The following is a 21,264-nucleotide window of genomic DNA, read 5'->3' on the forward strand; positions in this document are numbered from 1 at the left end:
TCTCTTCTTCTTCTTCTTCTTCTTCTTCTTCTTCTTCTTCTTCTGATCGTTCTCATTTTCCTGCTCCTTCTACTGCAACTTCTTCTTCCAAATATTATCTTCTTCTTACTTCTCCTTATCTTCTCTATTATCTTCTCTTCCTTCTCCTATTATCTATCCCCTTCTACTGATCCTTCTCATTTTTCATCATCTCCTACTTTTGCTTAGTCTTCATCTCCTTCTTTTCCTTCTTCTTCTCCTTCTTTTCCATCCCCTTCATCTCCTGCTCCTACTCCTCCTTTTTCTTTTTATTTTCTTCTTCTTCTTCTTCTTCTTCTTCTTCTTCTTATCCTCTTCATCTTCTCCTTCTACTGCATCTCCTCCTTTTTCTTTTACTTCTACTGCTTCTCCTACTTTTCTTCTCCTTCTACTTCCACTACTCTCTCTTCTTCTTCTCCTACAAATCCTTCTCTTCCTCTTTTCTCTTCTATTTCTTCTCCTCATCCTTCTTCGTCTTATTTCTCATCGTCTCTTTCCACTCTACTCCTTCCCTACCACCTTCCTCTTTATCTTTTCATCCTTTACCTAATCCTCCTTCTTCATCTTCTTATTCTCCTTTGTCTCCATCTGTTTCTCATCATTCTTTTTCTTTTTCAATTTTTCTTCTCCTTCTCGTAGTTTTTTTTCTCTCCTTCTTCCTGTTGTACCAGACGTCTTGCCGTTTAGAAGGCTTACTTGAACAATGATAACTTCTTCATGAATAATCTCTGTCTTACTCTTTTTCTTCTTCTTCTTCTTCTTCATCATCATCATCATCGTCTTTCTCCACATCTCCCTATAGGCCTACTCCTTCTTCTTCTTCTTCTTCTTCTACTACTACTACTACTTACTTCTTCTTTTCTTCTTCTTCTTTTCTTCTTCATCTCCTCGCGAACTCTCGTGTAAGCTGACAACCCCTTTGCGTATCCTAGCACCTTGTTTACAACAACCACTTCCGTACTTCCGTCGTGTTCCTTTCTCTTCCTCCTCCCCTTCTTCCTTCTCATCCTCCTCCTCCACCCCCTCCACCTCCACCCCTCTCCTTGTCTTCTTCTTCTTCTTCTACTTCCTCCACCATTCGTCGCATTTCTTCGTCCTATCCTTTTACACATGATGTACACTTTCGCGCAATTAATTCTCATTCTGTGCATAAACTACCTCTAAACTTCCCCTTCTTTCTTCTCCTCCTCCTCCTACTCCTCCTCCTCATCCTCCACCACCTCCTTCTCCTTGTCTTCTTCTTCTTCTCCTCACCATTCGTCGCATTTCTTCGTCCTATCCTCTTACAAATGTTGTACACTCCCGTGCAATGAGTCCTAATTCTGTGCATAAACTGCCTCTTAACTCCAAACAAGATCTCTTTGAATACCTCTGTTGACTACCACGCTTTGAAACCGTGATACCCTGTGCTGGCTTTTGTTTGTATTCAATGTGCATTAAGACTTAAGCTGGTGGAAAAACTTCCCTCATCAAGCACTTTAACTGAGGCGTCTTCACGTTGAGTTGTATAATTTTCTTCTCTGTAATCTGTGTTAGCGCGTGTGAAAACGAAATTTCCGGGTCTTTTCAAAAGCAAAACGTTGAAATGAATTCACCATATCATGGCTATTATGTTTTTGTACGAACCCTTCATACTGAATGTTTACCGAAAACGGAATTGTTTATGTATGACTGTGGTCAATCTTTGAATGTTAATTTGAATTGACTATATTAATGTTCGCTGATCAATCATATTTATATTTATTTATTCACCAAACATATTTACAATACAATGTATATACAAAATTAAGTCACGGAATACACCCAAAACGGCTCACATTAAAATACATAATTAACGAAATACAGTTACCTGAACATCTATGCATAGTTTGATTTTAGATTCTCAATTATCAAGCTTCAGATACAATTTAAACAAAAAATTTCAATTGGAAAAGATTGAGCATGAAAATCTCTACAATTAATGTTCAGTAACATCTTCACCTAAAATTGAAAATAAGCTCGAAATTCTAGAAAATGTGATTATCCAATTGCAAACTGTTGGCAACTGTTGATTCTATTAAATGATTCACTATGAAGGGATAGCAGACCTCGTATGTATCCAGCGTTATTGTCCTCATCAGCTGGCTCAGATCTTTGTTTATAAGAGTAGACTTGAGATGCGCGTGAACACTAGCGTCAGGTGATCAATATTCATAACGGCAAGGAAAGTTGTGTGAGTGTGCCACACCAGATTTTTTTACTAGTTTTATTTATTACTACTACTATTCACTTGATTTACTTTACTAATTGATTTATGATGCATGAATGTATGTATCAATGTATGTATGCAGACCTCGTATGTATCCAGCGTTATTGTCCTGTCACCAGCTGGCTCAGATCTTTGTTTATAAGAGTAGACTTGAGATGATAATTTCGTCGTCTCTCGATAACAGAAGATGCGTGTGCCTGCTGTGTGGGCGAGAAATTTTATCTAGCTATACAATTTAATCGATTTGATCAACATAATCTGATTTGTTGACATGACATGATAATCCTCCTAAATTGGAGTATATCATAATTTTCAAAGTTGATATTTGACAATTTCAAGTGATTAGTGAGTGTTATTTTGTTATTCAATTTGGTTTGTATATAATCTGAATTATAAATTTTTTGTTTTCAAATGTTTGAACAGAAAATTGAACCTGAATTCAAGTGTATGGAACATAACCTACTTTCTGGACTATTTATAGTGTATAAATCAAAATTCGGGAAAGAAACAGTTTTGGGCTGTGCCTGTTAGTACTTCCCCAATCATTTTAAAGAATTGTGTTGGGTGTATCAAAAGTCATTAAATAAATAACGAGCTAAGCTCGGTGCCCCGATATTATATCAATATGCAATACTTCATGTTGATCTGAAATGTGATTCAAATCCTCACACTCCGATCAGACAAATCTATGGACTACGGACTAAAACATAAATACAACTATTTCATGTGACCCATGCTACAATATTGACTTACTCAATTCAAAAGAAATTGTCCTCAACTCGCATTCATTTCAGTTGACTAGTTTGTAGCAGGAGAGCAGCTTGTCTTCAGTATTTTCTACGTCTTCGTCTTCCTGGGTAAATAATCTGTCTTCCGGCTTTGTGAACAGAACAAAAGTTGGGCGTGCGTGTGTGCGCGCGTGTAAGCACCGGAAGTGTGTGAGTGTGTGTGAGGCGGCTGATGCCAGTCACAAGGAGGGGGGCGTGGCTTAACTGCAGACTTCTGCTTAATCATTGCCCCCGGGGTGTGTGTGTGTGGGCTCTCAAACTATACAACACGTTGAGCTGTGACGTGTGATAATGTATACTGAACTGTATTTTGTAAGACAAAAAAGGCTTGTTGAGTAGGGAATGGACTGTAGTGAGTGTCGTGTGGTGAATGTTGTGGAATAAAAATCTGGTGTGGTACACTCACACAACTTTCCTTGCTCATTGAACTGGGAGCCTCATTCTTAAACGACAATAATTTAGAGAAATAACATAATGACGATTGGCGGCAACATAATTATTTGAAACTACGATCAGACTACTGTATATGTGTGTATATAATTGTTTTCAGAGTACTTTTTCCTTTGTGTAAATTGTGAATGATTTTTTAAAAGTCGTCGAAACAGCTGTTCTTCAGATGAAATATCTCGACTATGTGTTATTTTATAGACTGCTCTACCTACCTACCTACCTCATGCACGAGAAGGAGGTTACAAAGTCCATTTCTCAAGGATGGGGTGAACCCCCCCATTAGTTTCCCAGAAAGGAGACTCATGCCAGTTGATGGAGCTGATAAATAACTATACAGAGTATGAATTTGAAATAAATCAGTTGAGTAATTTTTGAGAAAATCGTGAAAAACATGGTTTTTCAGTAATTATTAGCCATTTTTCTCGAGAATATTACGCAGCTCCTGCAATTTTCCTAGAAATGAGACTAATGTCAGTTGATAGGGCTTATAAATAGCTATCCATGGTATAAATTTGAAGAAAATCGTTAGAGCCGTTTCGGGAAAACCGTGAAAAACATGGTTTTTTAGTAATTATCCGCCATTTTTCTCGAGAATATTACGCAGCTCCTGCAATTTTCCCAGAAATGAGACTCATGTTAGTTGATAGGGCTTATGAATAGCTATCCACGGTATAAATTTGAAGAAAATCGTTAGAGCGATACTTTCCTTACCTATGGTAGTAGGGCAAGGAAAGTAAAAAATTGAATCAATGATAGGATAATACGAGGAGGTTCAAGGTGAAAAGGATAGTGTACTGAATTGTACTTCAAGAGAGGGTAAAGGAATGTTGTTAATGTGTTGAGTTGTGAAGAGAATGAATGGATCAAATATATTATAACGGTTGAGAATGGTAGTACAGATTGGTTTATGGTGAAAACGGTGTAATAATAGAGTACTGGAATGTAGTTTGTTGTAGAGAGGTTGAACCACAGTATACATACAGTATGGAAACTTGGCTATTACCCTGACGCAAAAATCCGCCATCTTGTTAGGAAGCGCCGCATTGTAAACATATTGATGGTAGGTTCGGATCACTTTAATGATCCGGATCAATTGATCTCATTCACTACCACAAGCCAATCAGAAGACCAGGATTGTAACTTCCCAAGGTCACGTGACGTGTCTACTATTTGCGTCATGTAAAAAGCATTGGTTAGATAGGCGTTTTATTGACAGTTTCCATTCTGTACCTATTCTGTGGTTGAACTATGAGATGTAATTCTCAAAATGTATATAGAGAAAGGGTTTTCTGAAGTTAAAATGAAAAATGAATGACGAGGGATGAGATAATTGGTTTTTCATGTGATTGATAATTTTCCCCCAGGAATCTACTTAGCCATGTTTCGATTAAAAGGTTGCACAACAGCCGGTTAAATTTAACCGTGATCAATTCCACGAGAACCAATCAGAGAAGCCGTCTTTCCAAAAATGCCTTCTCTGATTGGTTCTCGTGAAATTAATCACGATTAAAATCTAACCGGCTGTTGTGCAACCGGGCCTAATGTTGGATCGATTGAGTATGGGCTCTGGTAGGTAATAAGATGAACACAATCAAAGAATGATAGCATTTTCACAGGATTAATAGTAAATCAAAAACTGGAGTTGGTAATAAAATGAGAAATGATGAGGTTTTTTTGTTGAGAATTAGAAAGTGTTACTGTTTAATGGGAATAGTAAACAATTTTAATTTGTACGTATGTTGGTGAACAAATTTGGAAACCTTATACAATAATAACCAAGGATGAGAAACAGTAGATAAAGTTACTCAGAACATGGGTGCTACATTTATTAAAACAAGCCATCAGAATTTCTCATTTATCTCGTAGTAACAAGGGGAGAAAAAGTTCGGACAGGGTTGGCAAGGGAGTTTTCTATGTAACAAAATAGGAGGGAAGAGCAGGCTTCCCTAGAGGGTTTAGTGGACTACACTTTGTCTTCCAGGCTAGGCAGAGAAGAATCGGAAAGTGTCCTGAAGTATCAGTAAAAAGGCCACAACTTTGACGGACCCAAGTCCCTCCTAACTTTGAAGGCCTGCGTCTAAGTGGGACGATGTCTCACCTTCCCATTCTTCCTTCTCACTTATATCATATTGTGATATAAGTGAGAACTTATATCACTTATTTCACTCTTATTTGGTAGAGAGTTAGTGGGGAGGGTATTTTAATATTCTTTCCGAAGAATGGACATTGATATGTCCAAAGCTCCGCCAATTTATGTAGATGCATAACAATATAATTATCTATAGTTATTATATTACAAATTACTTTTTCATATCATATACAGTTCAATAATTATTTTCTTAGTCTATATTATGTAAATTCATCTATAATTTTGCTGTATTTTAAGCTATTGTATATAAGTGTATAAGCCAGTATATTGTAATCTACATAAATAAAGTACTCAATCAATCAATATCACTTCTCACTTATCCATTCTTTCTTCTCAACAAGTTATCGTATTTCCGAAGAAAACACACTTAAATGCACTGCTGTATTTTGCAATCTATATATTGTGAATTTCTAATATTGCATTACACCCTCTAATCGAAATAATGGATCATCATGAAATGTGATTTGCTTTGAATTTGCACGATAGTAATGTTTTATCACGGTTCAAAATGATGATTGTGTTTTCACATATGAGTCAACAGGTCTTTACGTGGACATCATAAGCGGTAGGAGATTTTCCTCTGACAAATTTCTGTCTTTTTTGCTATTCTCTCCAATGACCCTCTGTATTTAGCGAGTTTTTTCTGATTGAGGCAACGATAATCCAATAAATCAGTTTTGTAAAAAACCTCTCTAATTTTTGCGATTTTCTTCAATGCAGTACCTCTGTATTTAGCGTAGTTTCCTGTTAGAGGCAACGATAATCCAAAAAATCAGTTTTGTAACAAAACCTTAATTTTTTCATTTTTTGCCAATGCAGTACCTCTGTATATTATGAATGAAAAAGATTGAAAAAGATATCAGAGATTGACAATGGTGTAATAAACGAAACCGGTATTTCTAAGTATCAATAAATCTGTGTTTTTTGACAATTTCTCAGTCTTTTTCATTCAATATGAATAATTACCACAATATCAACTTCTCAACTACACAAAAAACATCTGTATTATGAATGAATTTATTTATTGCTTCATACAGTGTACGATTACAAAGTTCCTGAAAATTTTCCACATAAATAAACAGAGACAGTTTTCCACACAACAAAACTAATAGTAGAGTTCCATATTATTATTTCTACTCATAATAAAAAAGTCCAAGGTATCATTGCTGGCATGTCAACAGTCCATGATGATATTATTCTGAGAGCACAAAAGATCTTAGTCTCAGCATTTGACACATGAAACTAAAGACGTCGTTAATTTCCGGACCATCACTTATATTTAAAATGTCGTTTAGGCAATTCAGAGAGTATTTCCTCAGATATTTTTGTCTGAAACCGCTATATAAATCACAATGTAGAAAAATGTGCTCCAGCGTTTCGTCTGCTTCAAAGTCACCACACAATAGACAAGGCACCTGAGGGTTGATTGTATACTTGACACCTTTCAAGTGGAGAACGATTTTTGCCAATGCAGTACCTCTGTATTTAGCGAAGTTTCCTGATTGAGGCAACGATAATCCAATAAATCAGTTTTGTAAAAAACCTCTCTAATTTTTGCGATTTTCTTCAATGCAGTGATTTTTTATGTAGCGAAGTTTCCTGATTGTGGGACGATAATCCAATAAGTTACGTTTCGATTAATTGAGTTGCAACACTTTCCTTTAAAGCGAAGAGAGCAAGCGTTTGTGGGGTGCTGGGGAGGACCCCTTCCGACCAAGTCCCGCGGAAGTGGAGATACCTTTGAAATTTACACGAGTGTTGGCCAGCCTGGGTGAGGCAAGCAGAGGCACTCGCAGAACAAAGTACAGCTTGCGGGGAAAAGGAAGATGGAAGCTATTATAAAATTAATTCCCACTTACCGTCGGCGCAACTAAACTTCCTCTTCCTTCTCTTCCTCCTCTCACTCCTTCCTCCTCTTCCTCCTCTTCCTCCACACCCTTTATCGGCATCCTTCTCTTTTCTGTGTGGTTGTGGGGCAACGGGAACTTCTAAACGGCTCGGCTTTTCACAATTAGAATTTGTTCACTCTCTCACCCCATCTTACTACAGGTCTGGTTATTCCCCTCCTTTCTATCTCAATAACTTTGTCTCTACTCTGTGTCACTGTAACTTACTCTCTCCATTGCTAACTACTCTCTCATTACCTTTTCTATTTGATTCCGTACTATTTCTCCTTCTTTCTCCCTCACTTCTCCTTCCTATTATACTTCTTACTTCTCACTTTTTACTTTCCTTGCCCTATTACCATAGGTGAGGAAAGTATTGCTTTCCGAAAAAATTAAGGTAACTCAATTTCCAATTTCTATACGTTTTAAGGTACCCTGAGTTCAAAAAAGTGGTTTTTGGGTATTGGTCTGTTTGTGTGTGTGTGTGAGTGTGTGTGTGTGTGTGTGTGTGTGTGTGTGGTGTGTGTGTGTGTGGTGTGTGTGTGTGTGGTGTGTGTGTGTATGAGTGTATGTGCGTCTGTGTACACGATATCTCATCTCCCAATTAACGGAATGACTTGAAAGTTGGAACTTAAGGTCCTTGCAATATAAGGATCCGACACGAACAATTTCGATCTGATGCAATTCAAGATGGTGGATAAATTGGTGAAAATGTTGTCACAAACAGGGTTTTTCGCGATTTTCTCAAAAACGGCTCCAACGATTTTGATCAAATTTATACCTAAAATAGTCATTGATAAGCTCTATCAACTGCCACAAGTCTCATATCTGTAAAAATTCGAGGAGCTCCGCCCCATCTATGCAAAGTTTGATTTTAGATTCCCAATTATCAGGCTTAGATACAATTTAAACAAAAACTTCTAAGTGGAAAAGATTGAGCATGAAAATCTCTTCAATTAATGTTCAGTAACATTTTCACCTAAAATTGAAAATAAGCTCGAAATTCGATAAAATGTTATTATTTCAATTACAAACTGTTGGCAACTGTTGATTCTATTAAATCATTCACTATGAAGAGATAGCAAACTTCGTATATCTACAGCCTTATTGTCCTGCCACCAGCTGGCTTGGATCTTTGAATAGTAGAATTGTGATGCGCGGGAACACTAGCGTCAGGTGATAAATTTTCATAACGGCAAGGAAAGTTGTGTGAGTGCGCCACACCAGATTTTTCTTATTGTTCTCCTTCTTTTTTATTCTTCTTCTTAATCATCATCATCATCATCATCTTCTTCTTCTTCTTCTTCTTCTTCTTCATCTCATCTTCTTACTCCTCTCTATCTTCTCCGCCTCTCATCCTTTTCTCCTTCTACTGCATCTCCTCCTTTTCCTTCCACTTCTCGTACTTTTCTTCTCCTTCTGCTTCCACTACTCTCTCGTCTTCTCCTACAACTCCTTTTCTTTCTCTTTTCTCTTCTATTTCTTCTCCTCCTCCTCCTCCTCCTTCTTCGTCTTAGTTCTCATCATCTCTTCCCACTCCCACTCCTTCCCTACCACCTTCTTCTTTATCTTTTTATCTCTTATTTTCCTTTGTCTCCACCTTTTTTCCATCATTCTCTTTCTTCTTCAATTTTTCTTCTCCTCCTCGTAGTTTTTGTTCTCCTTCTTCCTCTTGTACCAGACGTGTTGCCATTCAGAAGGCTTACTTGAACAATGATAACTTCTTCATAAAGGATTCTCTTTTCTTACTCTCTTTCTAGTTCTTCTTCTTCTCCTTCTTCTTCAGCTTCTCCTTCGCAGACCGGCCGTACATAAATAATGAAGCGTGATTTCACTTTGCGCGACTCCTTTCTCTTGCAAGTTTCTCTTCATCTTTCTCTTTCTCGAAAGTTTCTCTTTCTCCTGTGAGCGATGCGATAGCCTCTTGAATAATTCGGCTGTTTGCAGCTCTTTACTTGGCCTCTCCACTAAGAAGGTCGTTCGCCTGCAGTTTCGAATTTTTGTTTCCCCAAGATGAGTGATCTCAGGCTTGGTGTGACGGGATCCGTTTTTCGACAAACAATATCCTCACAAAAAGTGACAACTCACACCCTGTAATATCCCATCAAATTAAGTTGAAAAGTAGTGAATTTGCTCACGATATTGGTCGAAATGATAAGTTATGATAGAAAATGGGTTAGATATCTCCTTGATTTTGCTTTCGGATTTGAATTATTGATGCTCCAAGATTAAAATGTATGAACTCAGGGCTTCTTTTTTGTATTTATAAAATAGAATTATAGTACCCTTTAAAATTAATAAAATAAGAATACAAATTATAACTACATACCATTTATACCATCATACCATTGTCAGATTATCAAGTAACAGATTATAACTACATTATAAATAATTATAAATTTATTTTATACCCTGACGAAGTTGTGATCACCGAAACTAGTAGATATAATAATTGTAATCTTATTTAGATAATTTTTAGGATACTCCAAGAATAAATTTTTCTGTTGAAAAAGATTAAAATTTTAAAATTTAAGATTAAATTTTTCAAATCCCTGTGAAGGGATTTGCTATTCGACAAACAATATTCTTATAAAAAGCAGAGACAATTTGCTATCAGTAGAATTCCATCAAATAAAATTGATTGATTGATTGAGTACTTTATTTATGTAGATTACAATATATACTGGCTTATACACTTATATACAATAGCTTACAATACAGCAAAATTATAGATGAATTTACATAATATAGACTAAGAAAATAATTATTGAACTGTATATGATATGAAAAAGCAATTTGTAATATAATAACTATAGATAATAATTATATTGTTATGCATCTACATAAATTGGCGGAGCTTTGGACATATCAATGTCCATTCTTCGGAAAGAATATTAAAAATATCCTCCCCACTAACTCTCTACCAAAAAATGAAAGAGTAGTGAATTTGTCCTCAATATATGGATAAGATAATACATTACGATAGAAGGAAAATAAGTTTAGTTAGCCAGCTCCTAGATTGTAACTACTGTGTATCAATTGATGAAATGAAGTGCGTAGTTATTCTTCAATATTCATGTCATCAAAATATCTATTGAGATTTTACTCACAACATTTTTTACCTTCTATATGATTTAAACAACTAACTGCCAATCACCGCTGAGAAAAGTAACTTTTTCTGGTCCAAATTCTTCATCTTCTTATTATTATGCTGTGATATTTCAATAATCACCTACAAGCGACACTGATTCTTCTCTCTAATCTGCTTCCTGCTCCATTATTTTGAAGTGGTGCAGTCTAATTTGTTGATCCATTCTAATACACCATATTATATAGTTCAGTTTAACGAAATAAGTTTGCATCTCTCGATCCATTTCAAGACTTACCCTACATTATAGTTTTTTTTTAAATAATTTTGCTTTCTTTGATCCATTTCAAGTCTAATATTATTTTTCAAAATGTTGTTGCAGGCTGGACAAAACCCTTCAAGATATCGTGTACAAATTAGTGCCTGGACTTTTCCATTCGGAAATGCGGAGGCGACAGGAGTTCTACAAGAAACATCCTGTCCACGGTAAGTGTTTTGAAGAAACAGTTTCTCCATTCAATTGATTTATTCTGTATCTTTCATAATTCTACTAGGATAAACTAGAGAAGTACTAGACTAGAACCCATCATAGAAACTTTTCAGGTTATGTCGTAAGATCCCTGGAAGAACTGAAATCAAGAGCAACTGAAGCCTACTCGTCGAGCTGTTTATGTCCGACGGATACCAACATAATATGATTGTCGTTGAAAAGTAAAAGTCTCAGAGAGGGTTACACAAAACCCGGTTAGATTTTAATTGTGATTAATTTCATGAGATCCAATTTCAAAAAGGCCTTCTCTGATTAGGTCTCATCCCTGAGAAAACTCGCTGACGGACATTAAAAGAATAATTATTATTCATCCTTGAAAAAATAGTTATTTCGTCGTCTGTTGGTGATGGAAGTGAGTGAGCGAGTGCCAAAATTATGACTCAGCTGTTGAACTTTTGTAATCATTCAATCAGGTACTTAGTGCCGGTTGCAAAAATGCCGGGTTTTTTTTCAATCCTGATTAATTCCAGTAGATCCATCTCTTTTAAATGGTCTTCTTTGATTGGTTCACAGGAAGTTAATCAGGATTAAAATTTAACCGGCCTTTGTGCAACTGGGCCTTTATGAGGGAAATTTTCGCATTCCTCTAGGACTTAATCTCAATTTACTGTGATTAGATAGAACATTTCTGTATGTATGTTATTATAACTTCTTCTTTCGTAATATCATAGAGAAACAATAGCATAAGTAGATATCCCATGGTATAGGGCGTTTATGTCGCAACTTTACTGTTATCTCAAGCCGATAGTTCATGTAATTCTTTCCCGTGAAACTGTGTGACACTGGTGGTCTCTCAAATTGTGTCGTTCATACACTCTCACTCCAACAAAACAGTAAAATTCGACAATAATCAACAGTACTCGGCTTGAGATAACAGTAAAAGTTACAACATAAACGCCCTATACCATGGGATATCTACTTACGCTATTGTTTCTCTATGGTAATATATTCTTTATGCTTTTGTACTCCAGAGTGAAGCTCGGTCACCAATATTGTACATAATATCACAGAATTAATAATAGCAAATTAATTAATAATAGAATTAATTAATAATTATAGGAGTTTTCTCTGATAATATCTAATTATTGTTGAAATTAGTAGTAGTCTTTTTATACGAACACTTTGTATACAATCAATGAGCTTTGCAATTGTATATTGTGATCGTGATATATGTAATAGTTTGTAATTTTAATTGTCAATTCTCTGTAATTCACAGATCTGCACCTTCATCCAGAGGCGAGAGGTGTCGCCATAGATAGACTGATCTACTCCCCCGATGATAGTATCAGTTTATCGTTGGAATATTACGACATGTGAGTAACACTCTCTCCACAATCACCAACTTCTCAACGTTAGTAGACAGAAGGTTGATCACTCACAGGTGTAAGATTCGAAGTGGAGGGAGGAACGCCAGCGTGACGTCACGTGTAGTAAAAATGTGATGGAGTAACCACACTGAGCATAAGTTACAGTTTATTCACTGTATCTTCAAATAAATCGTCGTTTATTGCCCTCAATTGACCTAGAACTTGAAAATTCTCCATACTTATAGCGAATGAATCACCGATTCTAATGATGTTGTTAAATATTCCAAGTTCATTCAACTTGTATGAATAAAATGAAGTTGAAAGTTTTTCAAGGATCTAAAAACGTGACACGAAAAAGTTAATAAGCTGTAAAAGCGTTAGTAGACAACGTTATACTATTATAATTTCAGATTAACGCATGAAAAATATTGAAAAATTAATGCATTGCAATAAACCGATAAACCGATCCCGATAAATCCAATAAATTTCGTTCATATAAATGCACTGAACACATGCTGGTATTGAGCACATGTTCTACGAGAATCAAAATATCTCATCCCCGAAATTCACAAGTTGATGTATAGCCAAACTACAAAATATAAACACGACCTAGAAGATGAAGAAACCTTGAGGGTTTGAAAAGGAAAGTTAGGAGGTGGGGTTTTTGCTTTTATATGGCGAAATGCTTGTATTATTTAAATGTTTTGATAATTATTGTAAGGCAGAAACAGAAAGCTTCCAAGTCAGAAAATGTTTGTGTTATATAATTAGACTATACGTCACCCTATGATTTTCAAGAATGCGATATTTGGCCTACTCTTTACTACAGCCTACGTCACGGCTGCAGTTCCCCCACTCCAATTGCATTTCAACTAAAATACTATAGATGAGTGACCAACCTTCTGTCTACTAACTTTGCCAACTTCTAACCAAAATCATTGTCTTATCTCGAGAATATTATAGACTATATAGCTCATTGACGTTCTCATTATTTTAGCGATTCAGTGTCTGTAGAATGTGAATTGTCTTGTAACCCAGTCTTGCTTTAAGGCTGTTTGAACAAAAAAAATTTCAACTTTTTTTTTTGTTGGAAACTTTAAAGTTCATTGAGTCAAAACTGAATATGCTATTGAAATCAAATCAAATCAAAATCATTTATTTGCCAATTATAAAGATAACAATAATGAATAAAACAAATACTTCATACTTATACAGAATAAAAATAAAATTTTTAACTTAAAATTTAATTGGCGTTGCCAGCAAAACCTAAGTTTGTGTGCTAGCAACGAGTACCAAAAGATTTCATTTAATTTAACATAAACATAAAAGATGATTAATTAAAAAAAATTATTGTGGCCTATGTGTGACCTTGAAATGGTCTACTCTTAATTACAAAATATTCATGTTTTTTTACAAAATATCGATTTTTATTGTGTTTTACAGTGGAATTTTCAGTTTTTTATTTATATTAGCATACGTGGGTTTCAATTCGCTAGCCAATGCAATTTTTGTTCTTCATTATAAGTATCAGTTGGTGATCTATGGCAGTTCTAGAAGTATTAAGCCCTTTTTTGATTACAGAAAATAGAAGAAAATGATGATTTTTAATCACTTTGGAGACTCTATGAACAATATTGTAAATGCTTACTTCTCGTGTATCCCTACTTTCTTACAAGTAATCGTGAATCCTACTTCTGAATATATGGAAACATAATTCATTGTTTTAAATTTCAGATATTATTTTTCAATTAGGATTAAAGATTTTCTTCAATAGATTTATGTCTCAATGCTATCATAGAGTTGCATTCACGATTTATGCATAAACTTATTGTGTCAAAGAGTTGAAAAATATGAATCTGAAAGTACGACAAGAAGTTTTTGAAACCTTCTTTTACAAATGATGAAATTCCCGTTTCATCAATTGCAAAATAGTCTGAAACTGTAACTAGTTGTTTCCCGCAACTTTATTCCGGAATGAAAAGTGTAAATTTAAAGTATTGTGTTCACTATAACCTTAGTGTCCGGTTTCCCATTAGGGAACTTTGGACTATATACGGCGAGGTGGAACTACCCTTGGGTCTCCCCACCATTCAAAGCCATACGCTAATAATAATAATAACAATAATAATCCCGTCTTAACTCGCCGTATTCTCTACAAGGTAGGTGAGGAGATATTTATCATATAACATTATATATACATTATAATATATATATATTTAGGATATATAACTGAGGAGCTATGAACGTTTTGACGTTGACTGAATGAAAACTGATCACTTATCATTATATCATCATCATCATTCATATAAAATCTCATCAACTTACGATCTAGAATGAACGTATCTGAAACAAATATAATGAAAATATCTTAGTTCCGTTTACTTATGTCACATGAACAAATATAACTAATGAAATAACTATAAGTCGTCTCTGAAACAAATATAACACTATGATAGTCAAATTATTGGTATTACAGAAGAGGGAGTATTTCCTTGACTGGAAATGCTTCCCTTATTGTTCATTCCTCTGTGCTTATATTATTCCATCTTGATGATACAACAACAAACAACAACAACAAATTTATTTATTTACCAATTCACTAGAAATTTACAAAATAACACTTATCAACTAATATACATTGGTGTGGCTGGAAAAAGAGATATGAGATATGAAAATGTATCTCATCGGGAAAATATTATGATAATGTAGTTGATTACATGAAAATCTCCACCCTACTGAGTAGATCTACCAAGTCCACCCTCGAAAACAGATGAATCACATGATGTGCGAGTAATGGTTGTGGAGAGGCGTTTTATCGTTTTATTAATTATGAGATGAAAATTAACGAGCCGTCAACTGCTGGGCAACATATGCGCTTAGTCAGGGGGGTGGGGGACTGTTGAGAGGGGGAAACTCGTGCAGGGGTCGTTCGAGCACCACTCCACAGCGCCAACTCACCCTTATATTTCTGGGACATCGTAGTCGACATTCCACCCTTATCTCTGGGACAGAAACCCTTGTCTTTCGATCTGCATTCTAGAAATTCATTCAAGCCTGCTTAAAGAAGGAGAAGAAGAAGAAGAAGAAAAATAAGAGACCGACGAAAAGAAAAGAAAGGAAAATACAAACAAGGAGGGAGTGATGTCGTAGAGGGAAAAGGAGGAGAAGGAGCAAGAGAAGAAGAAGAAGAAGAAAAGAAGAAGAAGAAGAAGAAGAAGAAGAGGAAGATGAAGAATCGACCTCATCTCATTCAATTTCATGTTGGCCTGTTTTATAGTGGTGTCCCCCTAGTTGAGACTCCCTCTTTTTCACCCCTCTTGCATTCCAACATCATCGGTCGATTGTTATAAAGCTATCATGTTTCAGATTGAGATGCTGCGGCATTTTGATCGCTTCATTTTGAGTGAACATTACTGATTGTTTGGTGTCTTGCATATTACAATGTGGATTTATATTTTGTAACATAACAAGGGTTCATGGTGTTTTCATCTTTTTATATTGTAATTTCTCGTCAATATGGAGAATTAAGTTAATCCAAGATTTCTGATAAATATACTACTATTTTGTAACATAACAAGGGTTCATGGTGGTTTCATTGAAATTTCATCTTTTTATTTTCCTTGCCCTATTACCATAGGTAAGGAAAGTATTGCTTTCCGAAAAAAATTAAGGTACCCCAATTTCTAAACTTCTATACGTTTCAAGGTCCCCTGAGTCCAAAAATGTGGTTTTTGGGTATTGGTCTGTGTGTGTGTGTGTGTGTGTGTGTGTGTGTGTGTGTGTGGTGTGTGTGTGTGTGTGTGTGTGTGTGTGTGTGTGTGTGTGTGTGTGTGTGTGTGTGTGTGGTGTGTGGTGTGTGTGTGTGTGTGTGTGTGTGTTGTGTGTGTGTGTGTGTGTGTGGTGTGTTGTGTGTGTGTGGTGTGTGTGGTGTGTGTGTGTGTGTGTGTGTGTGGTGTGTGTGTGTGTGTGTGTGTGTGTGGTGTGTGTGTGTTGTGTGTGTGGTGTGTGTGTGTGTGTGTGTTGTGTGTGTGTGTGGTTGTGTGTGTGTGTGTGTGGTGTGTGTGTGTGTGTGTGTGTGTGTGTGTGTGGTGTGTGTGTGTGTGGTGTGTGTGTGTGTGTGGTGTGTGTGTGTGTGTGTGTGTGTGTGTGTGTGGTGTGTGTGTGTGTGTGTGTGTGTGGTGTGTGTGTGTGTGTGTGTGGTGTGTGTGTGGTGTGTGTTGTGTGTGTGTGTGTGTGTGTGTGTGTGTGTGTGTGTGTGTATGTGCGCCTGTGTACACGATATCTCATCTCCCAATTAACGGAATGACTTGAAATTGGAACTCGAGGTCCTTACACTATAAGGATCCGACACGAACATTTTCGATCAAATGCAATTCAAGATGGCGGCTAATGTTGTCAAAAACAGGGTTTCGCTATTTCTCGAAAACGGCTCCAACGATTTTGATCAAATCCATACCTAGAATAGTCATTGATAAGCTTTATAAACTGCCACAAGTCCCATATCTGTAAAAATTTCAGGAGCTCCGCCCCATCAATGCAAAGTTTGATTTTAGATTTCCAATTATCAGATCTCAGATATAATTTCGAGTGGAGAAGATTGAGCATTAAAATCTCTTCAAATTATGTCTTGTAACATTTTCACCTGAAATTGAAAATAAGCTTGAAATTTGAGAAAATGTGATTATTCAATTGCAAACTGGTGGCAACTGTTGATTCTATTAAATCATTCACTATGAAGAGATAGTAGATCTCGTGTGCATCCAGCGTTATTGACCTGTCACCAGCTGGCTCAGTAAACTGGTATGCGCGGGTACACTAGCGTCAGGTGATCAATTTTGATAATGGCAAGGAAAGTTGTATGAGAGCGCCACACCAGATTTCTTTTATAGACATGTCTTCATAAGAATTCTTTTTAGAATTCTTTTTAAATTCTCCAGAATTCTTTTTGTTTGTACTCAATTCATTTCTATGATGTGAAATAATTTCTTCTTCATCCATCATAGTGAGGTTATAATGCAGTAGATAATAAATAGACAATAATAATCAGTGTAAGAGCTATCACTAATACTTGACAAATTCTTCATTGACATTTCCAATAATATCTCAATTTATAACTTTCCATTGATACATGAACAATCCCAAACTGGTTACTCAACAAATCTATGACTTCAACCGGTTTACACTCCTTTACGTCTCTTTGTATACTTTCAAATTCCTCCTACAGGAAACATGTATACATCTCACCAAGGAACACAAACAGATGTCCATTCCCGTAATCACATCCATTGAGAGATGAAAACTTGCTTGAAAGCAGTAAATTTTTATCACGTGTTCACCACAGATTCAAAAACAAATCTCATGCCGCGTTTGTTTCACTGGTTTAATTACTATGAAAGCTTTCAAGTGATTCCTTTCTAAATGAAAACACCGTTTGAATACGTTGACATGAGACTCTGAAAAGATTGGTCATTATTCAAAGCCGACAAATCCTAAAAGCCACATGGCAGGCTGTATAGAAAGAATATAGCTTTTGTCGATTGCATTCAAAAATGTGCTCCCGCATTCCTTTCTTCAGAGATGCTGGCCAGCCGTCAGTCCCGCTCTCTCTCACACTCTTCTCTCTCTCTCTTTCTCTCACTCTTTCTCACACACTCTCTCGCAGTCACTCACACAATCTCTCGCACTCTCTATTCGGGTCTTTTTCTCATGATACGTTATCTAACTCACACCCTTCCATTCTATCAATACCTCTCTCTTTATTTCTCCCCGCAGTGTTGTTTGCCGGTTGCTAAAATAGTCCAATCAATAATCCTCTGTTTAAATGGAACAGTCGATTGGAAACATAAACAGTCGTCCGCACAAGGCTGATGAGAGATTGTTACTTTCATTTCGTTTTGGAAGTGAATTTGAACGTCTCGATTAATACACTTGACTTGACGTTTAAAACTTCAATGAAATAAATGTCATTGACTTATATTGTTCTGTTGCTCAAACCTTAGACTCAATAGAGATAAAGTTTGTGCTTAAATCTGTGGTTCAAACGTATGAGGTCCACGTTATAATTAATGGCAATGTTTGATTAGCAATGGTATTGCTATCCTTGTCTATCATTCAACAGAGCGGATAGCGCTTTCTCTTTCTCGCTTTGCTCGGTTGCCAGATAGTCTTTTATCAATGTAGAATTAATAATCAACAAAATATTTCATCTTTATTATGAAAACTGATTATGGAATTATTGAAAAAAATAATTTCTTGCTTGATTGACCGAAGCGAAGCTGAGGTCTTAGTTTCGACTCGATCGGCTTATGTCTGTTTGTACCGCAGTTACAGTCGCAGTTATTGTCCGATTTGGATGAAATTCGGTATGCAAGTTCTTTGAAACAAGGCGCAGAAACCTATGTGTAACGATTTTTGGTAAGACCTCCGGTTTTTCGTAATATTTGAAAAACCGTAGAATAACCTCTATCTTTGAATATACAGCAACTTATGTCCCTACTTTTTCGCAAAGGCATAACTAGCCATAACATTAAATCCACTTTTCATGAAAACATCATTAGCAACCTCCTGTCATTGTCAACAACAAACCCATCTTATTTAGAATCATTTTCCATCTCACCATCATCTGTGAGACGATTCATAATCTAAATGCCTACTGCATATTCCATTTTTCCGTTAGTTGACCGATTTCTTATAATTAATTATTAGAAAAGTTGTAATATATGTTTATATTGTGAATATAAAGACGATATAACTCCTTGATAAGTCCGGTGTCCCTGCAAACAGTGTCTCTAGCACTTTCAATGGAGAAAATAATAGATGACATGGCTAAATCTTCACAATATACTGTACTTACTGGCCCTTCTCATTAGATTGAGAGTTGTATTCATGAGCGAGGTCTACTGTTCGCAGAACTACTAGTGAAATATAATTGATTATTTTAAACGAGAATGAACAGTTAATATTACATCAATAAACCTGTATCAGCTACCTGTAATAAGCTGTATCAGCTACCGTTTATAGAAGGCATAGACAAGACAGAGGTTCGGCAACGTTTTTCTCCTATCTTTCTCCACTGCCATTATAACGTGGACCTCACTACTACATTCACTCACTATAATCAAAATCATCAATGCTCCCTCCCTATTGAATTAATGCTAGCATTTTTCAAGTGAATGTAACTAAAGTTACGATAATGTTAATTTCAGCGAGATTGATTTTGAACTGTGTCAGTATGTCAGTATACCTTATGTATTAGATCAGCGCTTTCAATTCAACCTATGCTGAAAGTTTTCAAGTGAATCCAACTATAATGACGATAATGGTGATATAGGGAGATATATTTTGAACGATCAGTATTCCTTATGGATAAGATCATCGCCTCCCATCCATCCAATGATGACAGTTAGAAGTGAACAGTCGGTTGCAGTCGGTTGAGCGTCTAATGGCCCGTGCGTCAGCAGAAGGGTCTTCCAGTCCCTAGTCTTATGATCAGCAGAAAACTTGTTCTTGTAGCCAGATAAAGCTCAGATCATTACAAGGATAACGTTGCCAATAGGACTCAGTAATGATCTGTTTTCATGCGGTTATCATGATGTTTTCCAGTAAATATTTCATAATTAGGCGTCATGAATGCATATTTCACAATAATTAGCCGACTTGCAAACAGATGATTCAGTTTATTATTTTTTTCCTACACCTACTGTCAAAAGTACTTACTTTACTCCCTGAAACATGATACTAAAGTGTCACTTTTTCGCTCTCGGTACTAAAAAACAGAAAAACTCCCTAGGGAGTAAAGGTGACTCCATTTAAATAACATGGGAAGCATCTCCATTTTAAAAACGTACATTTGGAATAGGTCAGAAGGTCTAAGCTCAGATGAGGAAGCATATAGTCATTAAACCAACTAAATTCAATACCTCAACCAGACATTTGATCGATATATAAAATTCATATTTGTATGCTGAAATTATTATTACAAACTTCGTATCACTATACTAAAAATATGTATATATTTTTTCTTTTATTCCATGTTATTCAAAATATCAGCCAACGAATATTACTTATTAACTAATCAAATTTGAAACGGGAACTTCATCATAGCTGTAGTTTTGGCTGTCATTGTTGTTACAACTTTAGCCGACAGATAGTGCTGTCGGAGGAGAACTATGATTACAAGCCAGCTGTTTCTGTTTACTTTTTAGATTATGTTGTAACACATTGTTTGGTCACATACGTTTTTAAAAATTATTTTAATAGCAGTTTTTATAAAAATGTAGGTGGAGGAAAAATGTTGTGTATATCACGAGTGAAAAATGTTTTTTCTCCCTCAGGAAAATTGTTGCCCTCGGCTTCGCCTCGGGCTTCAAACTTTTCCCTCAGGGAGAAAAAACAGCACTTTTCACTCTAGATATACAAATAACTATTTTTATTGTCAATACTATAGCTATCTAGTCTGGAGACTAACGAGCTAATTTTTTCTACCCTAACATACTACTAGAAAATGTTAACAGCGAATATCTCATTAGATATTCTTACTGATGATTCGGTTTATGACGATTTTATCTGCATAATTGAAAGGATGGAATGTTTTAGAAAGTTGTATGAATTTCATTCACGTATATAAAGTACAAAGTCCATATATTGCTATTGTTTAATTGATTGATTCATTCAACAAGTACATCATTGAAGATGAGGAGAGAAAAAATAAGGTAACCTTGTGCTATTCCTCTCCCAAATTTAGATAAGGTTACACATAGTTCGAAATAGGTTAAGTCTTG

At 35.9% G+C, this 21,264-nt stretch overlaps 1 protein-coding gene across 1 annotated transcript in view; it reads left to right on the forward strand.

The window, feature by feature from the left end:
• LOC111056898 (protein suppressor 2 of zeste-like) overlaps window positions 1–21,264 on the forward strand; it is a 215,802-nt gene that overhangs the window by 150,909 nt on the left and 43,629 nt on the right. The window contains 2 exon segments of the mRNA XM_039419633.1: window positions 11,010–11,113; window positions 12,394–12,490. Of these exon segments, the coding sequence (XP_039275567.1) occupies window positions 11,010–11,113; window positions 12,394–12,490 (201 nt within the window).

Source organism: Nilaparvata lugens, chromosome 1, assembly GCF_014356525.2.
Source record: "Nilaparvata lugens isolate BPH chromosome 1, ASM1435652v1, whole genome shotgun sequence".
Lineage (NCBI taxonomy): Eukaryota > Metazoa > Arthropoda > Insecta > Hemiptera > Delphacidae > Nilaparvata > Nilaparvata lugens.